The 12,054-nt window shown below is 40.6% G+C and overlaps 1 protein-coding gene across 1 annotated transcript in view; it reads right to left on the bottom strand.

The window, feature by feature from the left end:
* Positions 1-458: 458 nt before the first annotated feature.
* The window catches only part of LOC146472218 (C-1-tetrahydrofolate synthase, cytoplasmic-like), a 54,661-nt gene continuing 43,065 nt past the window's right edge, over positions 459-12,054 (bottom strand). The window contains exons 27-36 of the mRNA XM_085119606.1: positions 11,772-11,840; positions 10,256-10,326; positions 9,663-9,704; positions 8,619-8,719; positions 7,634-7,728; positions 5,985-6,067; positions 4,391-4,498; positions 3,764-3,845; positions 1,903-1,973; positions 459-1,121 (exon numbers count right to left, since the gene is read on the bottom strand). Coding sequence (XP_084975732.1) covers positions 1,032-1,121; positions 1,903-1,973; positions 3,764-3,845; positions 4,391-4,498; positions 5,985-6,067; positions 7,634-7,728; positions 8,619-8,719; positions 9,663-9,704; positions 10,256-10,326; positions 11,772-11,840 — 812 coding nt within the window. The 3' untranslated portion in view covers positions 459-1,031. The remainder of the gene's footprint in view (positions 1,122-1,902; positions 1,974-3,763; positions 3,846-4,390; positions 4,499-5,984; positions 6,068-7,633; positions 7,729-8,618; positions 8,720-9,662; positions 9,705-10,255; positions 10,327-11,771; positions 11,841-12,054) is intronic.

Below are 12,054 nucleotides of genomic sequence, written 5' to 3' on the forward strand. Positions count from 1 at the left end.
CCACATATTAATTAAACACAAAGAACAGGAATTAGGGAGAAAGGAATGTGGAGGTGTGAAAACGAAAACCCATAGGTTTAAGAAGTGTTTACACACCTGATCTCTTACTTAACAAAAGGATATCTGCATTTAAATTAATCTGGAAATAAGCAAACATAGGTAAGGTTGACGATTTCCTGATGGCTATTTCAATAAAGACAATTTGGTTAAATGGCTTCATACTAGGGACTATTGAGGAATAGGAATACACGCAATTGAGGGTATCCGTCTTGTTTTGGAACCTATTCTTTCTTCGGAACGAACAGAGTGGTATTCTAATTATAGTTTACTCACAATAAGAGGAATTGTGTTTTTATTGGGAACTGATATCACATCAGTGTTGTTATTCCGGAAACAGAATAAAAAATCAAAATTGTTCAGAGAAACGCGCTCTTGGAGAGAAAGGACAGCAAACAGTATGTAGATTAGATCTCACTTTTATTGCAAAACAGCATGAATATAATGAGCAGACACTCGGGATTTGAGTTTCAAGTCCAAACTTTGTTTGTTGCATCCTGCCACTGTAATGAAGCTTACTTTAACAACAAAAGGTTAATTAAACAGCAGTTGTCTTCATTATCACCTAGAATAATATACGTCCTTCTTTTTCTTGTGAACAACACAAAGAACCTAGCAGTTGTACGATATGAAATTTGTCCCCTAACCTACGTATGCCTTCGTGGCCTCGATTAATGTTTCATGGATTTACGTAAAGCAATTTTAAGCTAACGATGAGTTCTTGATCAACAGACTTAATATTTTATTGAGCCAGCAAATATTTTGCGGTCAGCGATGTCACCTAGTAACTCTATATCATCACGTGACGATTTCTGTCCGTGGTTGTCCAAATGATGTGCTTTGCACGATTAGAGAGAGAATTTAACGAAAAGGATTATCAGTAAGTATCAGCCGAGAGCTAAGGCTTGTTGAATTAACAGAAGACCAAAATTGTAGCGTTGCCTATAGCGGTTTTCGCAGACACTCGACACAAGCTAGAACAGCCCCAGGACATCTTCAGTGACCGGGTCCAAATCAATGTCGTAAAAGCAAGGTCTTGTTGGCAGCCCAGGCATGGTACTCATCTGAAATGTTCAAACAAAACAGACAATGAGGAAAATGAATGAACATAACCTACCCCTCCCTTCAAAGTTTTGACTAAAAGGGAAGTGTTCCCTTCAATATACTTCATTACTAAAAACTGGATCATTTTATAATGTAATTCCAGGAATTTGATTGGCTTAGCAGTCATGGTATATTTAGCCATTATACCATGCTCCACAAATGGTGATAATAAATTGTCTTCTGATTGTTCTTGAAAAGGGAAATTAGCAGGATCTAGCAATATTTCTTGGTTGTTTTTCATAAAACAATTATTCCACTCACGCTTGTTGGATATGAAATGATAATAGCAAACTCGGCGCTTCGCGCCTCTCGTTGGCTATCCATCATCTCGTATACTTCTCGCAAACGCAAGTTTGAAGAAGATATTCGACTGTTGTGAAAATTTGTTGTGGTTGTAAGGATGGAAGATAGACCAAACAGATCACAGGGCTGACACTATGGCAAAGGGCTTATTTATTTGGGCCAATATTTCAACTACAGTAGTACAACTAGTCTTCTTCAAGGCCAGAGTTACAATCCCTGAAGAAGACAAGTTGTACTCGCTGAAATATTGGCCCTATTAAATAAGCCCTTTGTCGTAGTGTCAGCCCTGCAATCAGTTTGGATTATTTACACGTGAAGTGACGTCTGGCACATGCATTTCTACTACAACGGAACGGAACGTATTCAGAACAGTTTATGTTGCGTCGTGTGGTCCCCTGCATCCAAAAGTTTCGTAATTGCTTAAAGGAAGATACTTACAGTGCCGACCAACGGGTAAAGAAATCCAGCGCCCACACTAGCTCGTACATCACGGATTGGAAGAGTGAAGCCTGTAAAAATAGAAGCATTGTAATACTGGTGAAAACGGAACGTCAGTGCACCTTTAGCACTGGCATTGGGGATAGCAATGGTAATTGCGTCTAAACCGTAAATAAGACCTGCGGACCACGCCTCCTTGCATACTTTTTCTGACACACACTCTGAAAGACACTGACTGACTGACTGACAGGTTTTTCGACGGCCACACGTTGACTACAAAACAGTCTGTAACCTTCTACGTATGAAGTCGTACCAACCCGCGGTCTGACACCGAACGAGATTTATCGCACTGTGGAATTTCCTATTTTACCTTTACTTTTTCACTCACGGCATTTTCTCAGATTTTTAGGGTTAGTTCCTCCGTGTTTGCCTTTCATGAAACGAGCAGTTCCGCTTCTCGAAGTCGAACGTTTGGAAAATATCTGTCCCGAAAAGGTAAGTTATGCGGTAAGTCGAAGGATTTGGCTGAAAACACCTCTGTTTTCTTTCTAGAACAATTCACTCGTTGCGTTGATTTTTCGTCCTTGCTTTTTAAATGGCGGCTGATGTTGAGTTCATAATATAAAGACTAATGAGTGATCTATTATGTTGATTAAATTCCGATTATATTAATGTAAAGTGTACAGGTCATCGAGCCATTGACCGAGCGAGTGACATTTTCCCCTATTGCGGCAACTCGTTCATTGCGCATGGGCAATAAACGATTTGAGGTGAAATAAGTCCATCGCGAGCGAGGAAATGCGACGTGAAACTGGAGAGAGACAGGAGCGTGCGAGGCTCACGCGCGAGGACTCCACGCTTCCGGCGCTTCGCGCTTTCCATGAATCGCGCCTCCCGCCGTCAGTAGAGAGACTTACAATACGTTCGCGGCAAACGGCAAAACGGCAGAAATCACCACGTGACTATGATTATCGTTCATTTGCCGCTCGCTGTTTTCAGTTTCTTAGTAAAATTGGGTAGTTTTGCGTTAGCACCAGAAGCCAAAATTAGCTCTCACTATTCTCATCTATGCACTCATTTTTTCAAGAAAACATAAACGCCAATCTCACGTTTTCCGTTTGTCGTAAACGCGATTCTAAATCTCTGTAACGACAAGAAAATAACAACTGCTTTGCAGTCTATCGCACTTGTTACTTTGTGTGGTTTCTAGTAAGTCGTGAATGCTTAGTTTGCTGAGCGGAGGTGGAACCTCGTAGATAGACACACCTGGTGTGAGATTCATGCTGCTTCTTATCAGGGTATTAGTTTCCCTGGGTGTGTCCGCTTGGGAAAGGGCGTTACCTTTAGGGGATGGGTGGGCTGGATAGTTAACTGACTTCATGTAATATACAAGCAAAATAATTAAAGCTTGAACACATGTTAGTGACAAACGTCTTGGCAGCCTCAGTATCGTAATTCAGGGCCGGGTTGCCACGCATCAGGACAATAAAAATTTCTTCACTCTGCAGTGACCACAAACCAGTTTTCAAGGACAACAGAAGATATATTCTTAGCCAAAAATGCCAGCGATGAGGCCACACAAATCAATTACTCCGTCAATGTCTTTGAAACAACATAACGTTTCCCAAAGCTTGTGGCTAGCCAAAAATAAAATTCCCTGACTTATCACTGACTTTGAGGTAGAATTAAGTAGTTTCCTGACTTCATTCGGAATTCCTTGACCTTGAAAAAAATTTTTTTCCCTTGATTTTTCCCTGTTCGTGGCAACCCTGTAATTGCAAATCACTCTTGTCCTATCATAATGTTTACACTACTCAACTGGTTACGCTTAAAGTTAATTTGAGTGGTATTTCCAGCGTACCTTTAGGACATCCCTTCAAATCAGGATTGTGTGAAAGAGAGAGGTGAGTCTTAGCCATGCAGATTGGCAGATCATTGAAGCCCTAAAAAATTAACGGTAAAAATTCATTAGAAATACAAAAAACGAGTAGGAATGAAAAACAAAGATAAAATGCCCAGTTTCTTCCATGAAACACAAATGTAGGGAATCATGATCGTTGTATTCACTGAAAATGACGCCTGTTTTTTAAATGAATCGCATGAAGTGTTTCATGGAAAGGACCTACAAAAATCGAAGGATTCTATCTGTGAAACATACTAAAAGGGATAAAATGCCGAGTTCCTGCATGTGACCCGCCTACAGGGAATCATAGTCATTACATTCAAAATTAACATGCTTGTGTTCGATCAAACGAAGTATTTCAGGAAAAAGACGAAGAACAATCGAAGGATTTCTTCAAAAAAAACTTCTGAAAAATAAGAGCACGAGAATGGACTTCCTATGTTGCATAAAACTACTACCTTGATGCACTGCAGGAGAAGGTGTGGCCATTAAAATGGTAATAAGTAGCACGTTTTTGCAGTTATGTTCAAAATATACGTTTTCTTTGAGTGAAAAAGTTTGGGGTAAAGAGTTTTTCCAACTCACCTGCTTCTTATAACGTTCAATCTTCTTCTGAGCTTCAGGCTCCAACTCAATGTCATCAGCTCCATAAATCTTTTGAGCGATAATTCTCATCTTATCCTCGATTGGCAACTGATGAATTCAAAAGAGCAAGATGAGACGCGCTTACAGCAGCTTGAAATTGCGAGTCGATAGCTAGTTAACAATTATTCCACGAGCGCGCGTTGGATATGAGATGATAGATAGCCAACGAGGAATCTCATATCCAACAAGCGTGAGTGGAATAATTGTTTTATTAAAAACAATCAAGAAATATTGCTAGATCAGCAAGGCTTGCTGATTTCACTTTGCAAGAACAACCAGAAGAAAATTAATGGTCGTTATTTCTCGGGCTCATATACCATGGCCGCTAAGCCAATCAAATCCTGTTATTGCATTATACAATGATCCAGTTTTTAATAATCTGATTTTATTCTCCATCTCACCTCACCCACATTCATTCTTTCCAGGGTGGGGTGGGGGAGGGTAAATGAAACCAGGTGACCATTACTCTTGGGTAAGTTAATTTACGCTCTTTTCTGTTGTGGGTATGTACCTTAGTTCGAGTCCGAACACCTATACCAATCTCATAAAGGCATTGAAGGTCCGTCATTTTTTATACTTCTTTTTCATCTTCCACCAAAAAGAAAGTTATATCGGCAATTAACACCCCACCCTTCCCCCCAAGTCCACAGATCAGTTGCAACATCCCTTGGAGGTCATTCCACTATGAGATTCTCAAACTTCAAGAATTAAAACAACATAAAAAGCCACACAAATTCCGACTATGCACCCCCGCCCTCCCTCCCCAACACCCACTCAAATAGCAACCTTTGGAAAAGAGTGGCAGCCTCTAGCGAGAGTGGAAGAAAAGACGCAAGAAAACTGAATGCGTCGTGTTTGCAAATTGTCTTTTTTTTGTTCCTAACAAAAGAGCCTTTCATCTCTAAGGCCACGAATGAACCGGCACCTTTTTAAAAGTAAAAAGCCCATAACTGTGCGTGGCGAGCGCTTCCGTGGGGGTTTTGCGTAGTTTGTGTAGCTATATGTGGAGCCCCCCCCCCTCCCCCTTTACCCCTCCCGCCCAAGACGCTCAAATCCTGCCGCCTGCCGATAATGAAGGCTCCTCAATTCAAACCTGTGGACTGTTTTGGTTGGCTGCTGTAAGGTGTGAGCTTACTATTTCAAGCTGTTTTCATTGTCAAACTAGTCCAGTTCTGAAATGCAAAAATTTCCTTCCGAACACTTGTTCTACTTGTTTATTGTAAATAGTAAATTTCAATGTTATGTTTATACATGTGAGAAGGCATAAGTCTTATTTTACTTTACAATTTTATTACAGTTATTGTTTATGTATCTTTTATAATATTTACACGACCCCACAAGCTGCATAGCTTAAATACTTATCGTGTCTAAATAAAGGTTTTACTTACTTACTTACTTACTTACTTAATAACATACGCACCCACCCCCCCCCCCCTCTTCCAAAGCAAAGGCCTTTGAAACTATAAACCCAGGGTTTATGGACGGAGTTTTACGATACTTTCATCTAGTAGTTTAGACTACCAACATATCTAACCTTGACATCATAAAGGAACTTGAACTCCACAGGCTCTTCTACTGCCCTCAGCACTGCGTCAGCCAGGCGTACAGCACCTTTACCTGAGTATAACAATACACATTTTTACTCGTGTCTTTTTCTCTACCTTGCCCCACTACCGGACAATAAACTTGCGAGTCTGTCAATAATGAGCAGCACTATTACGTGGAGTCGTTTATTATGCTGTGTAAAGTCATTTTAAGATTACAAGGTGGCTCTCACTCTTTGAGTCTGTGTGTGAAATCTAAAGTGTGACCATCCAATTCAAACCCACTGAGAAGTACCTAACTGGGGTGCTGTTTATTAGCTATGCAAGGTGGTTCTAATTTTTGAATTTGTGGGGCCGAAGTGGGGCCCTTGAAATCAAAGCTACTGAACAGTACTTTCCCGCGGTGCTGTTTGTTTGGATAAAACTGATAAAATCCTAAAGAGTTACCATTCAAAGGAGCAGTACCTTCGTCTAGTGCTGTTTGTTGTGCTGCTCTTAGTGGCTCTAACTTTTGCGAATATAGGTTGAAGTCTTTAGTTTTGACCATTAATAATAATAATAACATTAAAGGGGCAGTATCATGGGAGATATCACGATTTTGGGCAAAAATTCACTAAATTTAAACTTTGAACACTGTGTTAATTAACTTCTAAATCGCTAATTTTAAGAAATATTAATAGTGATTCTTGAACCAAAATATAGTACAACCGATTTTTTAGTGCGTTACGACTGCGAAAATTGAAAACGTCGGCCCGACGTTTTCAAATTTGAACCCATTTTTATTTTGGTCATCTACCGGCGAAAATATCCGTGGATAGTTTCTTTGCATTCTGATAGTCTTTTAATGGAATCTTGGTCATTATATCTTGGCTGCTATCAACCGAATAGCGTCTTTTCGATTTTCAATGTGTTACTTAAAATAGCATGATAATTTATTGTCCCTTTAAGATTGTGGTCAGTATTGTCATGTAACGCTGTTTATTACCTCTGTACAACATGGTTATATAACTTTCAAAACTGTTGATAAAACAGTTAAATGTGACCATTCAAACGAAAGCTGCTGAGCAGTACTTTAACGTAATGCTTGTGCATTACGCTGTACAACATGGTTAGAACTTTTGAATCTGTCGATAAAACAGTTAAGTGTGATCATTCACTTTGCAGTGGTGCTATTTGTTCTCCAAGAACATGTTTTGCTGTAGCACGTGCCTAGCTTTCCTTCAACATTCAAGGCCCGGAGTAAACGTCGAACTTTACACGTCGACAACTAAAGTCAGCGAATTAGGTTATGATAAGTTCGACGTTTGACTCATTTGCGTTCGTCCGAAACAATTTGGACAGACCAACACGTTCTATCCGTCTAAAATCAGACGGATAGAACGTGTGAAGATCGACTGTGGTACAAACGTCGATCTTTTAATGAATCGAACTTCAATAATAAATTAATAATTTGTTTGATAACCACAGTATATATTTTGGCCTCGATATCAAAACAATTGTGACTGAACTTGGTTCGACGAATCATGTTCCACGTTTGACCCAACGGTCGAGCTTTACCCATTTGGGTCGACCCAAATTGCAATTTAGTTCGTCTCATGTGAAATTCGATGTTTGCCCCGGACCTTAGGTGATAAATTACCTCCATCAGCCCAGTGAGTGCACTCCACGGAGTCATAAGCTCCTGCCTCTTTGGCCAGTTCAATCACAAGGGCGACTTCCGCATCGGTATCAGTCCTAAGAAAACGATCACGCCAGGGTCAGTTATTTGAAAACATGACCGTCCTTGTGGCTAAAAATGGACAGTTTTACAAAATAAAAGCAACAGGCAGCCCAAGCTCTCGTTCTGTAAGAGCTTCGGAATATGACCTCTGTGTGCAAGCAGTATTGGGTTAAGACTTCGCCTTATGAAGGATATAGGGAGTTTAAGCGGCTACTACGACGACGCCAACGAGAATGTTCCAAAGCAATAGGCTTCAATTAGAAAAACAATGGCTCTGTACGTGCGTTATTAGTTTTGGAACATTTCTTCGCCGTTTTTGGCCAAACAACAACGTCTGTGCTAACTTGAAGACCTGTTACTGGATAGTTCGGCCACATTGCACAAGTTAAACGAATAGGAATAATCGCGTAATAGTGCAAGCGACGCGAAGTTATTTTTTTCATAAAGCGTTTTCGTTGGCGTTGCCGTCGTGGTTGCTAACAATTGGTTGGTTGCTTGTAACCAATACCTATATCGCATTCAAATTCTTCGCAGTTTTGTAATGTGACCTTGGGCTGCCAGTGGTGTTTGTCTTGCAAGGCCACAAGGGTAATTGAAGGTAAGGAAGGTGAAAGGGGGGGGGCGGGGGGGGCATTTCTCTCTTCAGCAGGACTAAAAATGTTTGCAACATGCGTTTCTAGTACTGTTGAAATTACATCAAATCCCTGCACGTTTAGATGAGATGTCCGTTTCAAGAGCGCACTGATCAAAAATTGAGTCTCATTCCACCGGGTGGGGTGGTCTGTTTTAGTTCGCTCTCCCTTCCCCTCCCATCCGCTCCCTTCCCTTTCCCTCTCCTGTTCTCCCTAACTTACATAATAGAACTACCTATGAAGCACCGAAGATTGGTAGTGAAAACACTTACGGGAATCTATTAACAGCAACCACGGCATGGACTCCGAAGAATCGAGCATTCTCTATCTGCTTGGCCAGATTCACCATCCCACTTCTGACAAGATCCAGGTTCTACAAAAACGTTGCGAAAATGTAAAGTAAAATAATGCCATCTGAGCATGAATATGTTGTGGTTCAATTTTTCCCTTTGTTCTTGTGTATGTTTTAAAATGTGTGATAATGAGGAAAAAAGAAAGAGAAATAAAAATTGAACCACAAAAAGTACAACCTTTTGAGCATGTTATCCGATGTACAATAAAATCTCTTAATTTCTAGCTAGGTTGAGCCGTTGCCACAAATTAGAACACTTTGGTATTCTCGGTATTGAACTAGAACCGGCCTTGCCTGCAATGGAGGCTCTTGCGGGGAAATATATTACGAATATTTGCATGTGGATAGATTGCTTAAAGGACCCTAGTCAGCCTCCGCCATTTTCGATGCCATCGAAATTATTGATATTGCATGGTGAAGCGAAATCTTATAGCTGAACTGTAAGTTGTGTTCCTGGAAGTATGTTTCATTATCTTTAGTAGTTTCACAGTGATTTCGTTCATTTCGACATGCTCCGAATAAAATATAATAGCCAAACTCTCGCATATAAACAAAAACAAAGGTGTGGCTGACTAGGGTCCTTTAAGCCTCGTGTCCAAGCCAGTTCCAGTTCTTCACGGAGAATACGAAAACGGTCCATTGTATTCCTACATCCTGGACCTGTTAAATAATTACTATTCTGACATCATGCTCATTAGCATGATCGCTCAGGGCCATAATGAGCGTAAAGTAAGTCTGTCGGTCTATCTGTCTGTCTTTCTGCCTGTCGGTCTGTCAGACAACCAGCCCCAGTCAGAGTTGGCCTGTGAGTAAGTCCATCATTCAATAAAGCCAGTTGATCGGTTAGTACACTTTGTTTGCCAGCCAGTCAGTGAGCCCGTCTGTAAGACAGTCAACCAAACAGGTATGCATGGTTATACAGACAAAACAAATAGCGATTGATCACATTTCAACAGAAACTAACCTCAGTAGTGTATTCAGGAGCGAGTGGTTTTCCTGCAACAACCTTCAAAACAAAAATAAAAAAATGAAAGGTAAGGAAAGGTGAGGTTCCATTTCGGGCCTAAGAAGCCCATTCGGATAGACAAGAGCTTAACGAAGGGTATTACTACTCCCATCTGGATGATCTGCGCTCATTTGAGGCACTTTGGGGGTGTTATCTTCCGACGTTTATCTACTAATTAGCGTGTAAACCTGGAATAAAAGATCGCGCACTCAATTGCGTTATCGGTAATCGCGTTTAAGGACAGCAGTGCTTTTATAAGCAGACGCACCTAGTCAATGTAATTTGTTTACCCACGAGGGACCAAAGAACTTCTAGGAGCTCGCTCAAAGGTGACCTTGCGTTTCAGGTCGAACTGGGATTTGGAAATGATGGTTTTTGTGGAGGGAGGAAAACCGGAGTACCCGGAAAAAACCAGCAGGGACGAGAACCAACAAAAAACTCGGCGCATATATGACGCCGAACCTGGAAATAGAACCCGGAACACATCGGAAAAAAAGTGCTTACACCACTGCACATCCTTACTCCCCCCTCCCTAAGTAATTATACCTCACCTTTGGCCCGCCGCCATGCATCTTCAGAGCTCTGACAGTTCCAACTATGATGGCACACTGTGGTGTTAAACCTGTATCAAGCACAGCCAAACAGGTTATAAAACTAAACATTCACTGGACTGCTGATTCTGGGCTCTGAGGCATGAGTTGGCCTGTAGAACCAGTCATTTTGACATGAAATAACCATCAAGTGAACTTATGCGTAGTCACGAAGGCACATTTAATAGTCAGGCAGTAAGCTTTAGACTAATGTCTCGCTGGTAGACAATTCAAAGCGCAATGGAAGTAATCAAGCGTTGGTATGATGGCACATTGGTCAAGGGGTAAGCATTAGGCGTGTGATAGTAAAGGCCGTGGTTTGACACTTGTTTCTCGCTGGGAGAATGTAAATTCTCGATTTTTACTTACTGATATTTTTACTGGGATTAAATAAAGTTTTGTATATTGTATTGTATAATTGGGAGTCGGGGAATTTCCTAAGCCGAACACATTTGCTCTACAGATAAAATGCGGAAATCTGACAAAATACCGGAGTAAACTTTTATTGGGTAAGCATTCTGTCAATAGTCTAAGCCTCCGTAGTGCGGATAATGTGGAACGCGTATAGCGTTACCATTACATTTAAATTGTTAAAAGCTAAAAGATGTTCTCCGGTTAAAAAACTCTTTAAGGAATGAGCTTTCGGCTGCCAGACTGCAGCCTTTGATGAATAATAAAAAGCGCACGAATACATGAATATATAAGGATAAGAAAGTGCGAAAAAACAGCGGAATAATAAACTGATTACAAGGCTAGGTAACGGCAATGAATGGGTCTTTTGCAGCTTACGGTCACATGGTACAAAATCCACCTTGCTGGATGGCAAGTTACATACTGAGACGTCCAATACAAAGAAAATTCAAATTTGACTGGATGAAGTCGCTTTGTTTTGGATGTCCCAGTGCGTAGCTAGGTGTTTTTTGTACCATGTGACCGTTAGCTGCAAAGGGCCCATTGTTATCTGCTTCAATAGGGAGTTTAAGAAACGAGGACGGCAACGGTAACGAGAACGTCATTCTCGTTTTTGTAACTCTTTCGCAATCATTTAAATTTGTTTAACTTGGAAAATGCTGGCGAACTCTCCAGAAACTAAATTAGTATGAACGACGTCAAAGTAAGGAAAAATAAAGAAGAGTTTGCGTCATACGCTCCCGTTCTCGAGAAAACCTAAAATTTGGTCATTTCACGTTGTTGTTTTGCAGAGGACGGCAAAGAAATGTACCAAAATCTAAAACGCACGTGCAAAACGATTGTTTTTGCTCATTAAGCCCATTGTTTTGTGGCGTTCTCATTACCCATGGCAGTACGCCATGACTAACCAAAGTTAATTAAGCGGTTGCTAGTCCACGCATGATTAGAAATGTTGGTCGTTTGTGGCAGTGCTTTGAACAACCACACATTTGTATTGTTGTTCAAATTTTCAAAACTCACTGCTATTGCAATTTTTTCACGCTAAACACCAAAATGTTTCACTGACCGCTATATCTGCACTTGATGTTGAAGAACTTCTCCATTCCTATGTCAGCTCCAAAGCCGCATTCAGTGACTGTGAAATACAAAACCAACAGCAAAACGGGCCTTTAAATTATTTCATTTAGATATCAAAAACCACAATTTCTTTGTTTCTTACTTGTCAGAACTAAGAAAGAAAATTAACTGTACGAGAAGAGGGTCAGAAAAGCCTGAAAAATAATACTGAATCGCTCAAATGGTCGCACTTCAGCATTTTATTCCCTCGAAATTTTAAACAACGACAGCGA

The sequence above is a fragment of the Pavona decussata genome, unplaced genomic scaffold (genome assembly GCF_977016875.1).
Source record: "Pavona decussata unplaced genomic scaffold, jaPavDecu1.1 SCAFFOLD_100, whole genome shotgun sequence".
NCBI classification, from domain to species: Eukaryota; Metazoa; Cnidaria; class Anthozoa; order Scleractinia; family Agariciidae; genus Pavona; species Pavona decussata.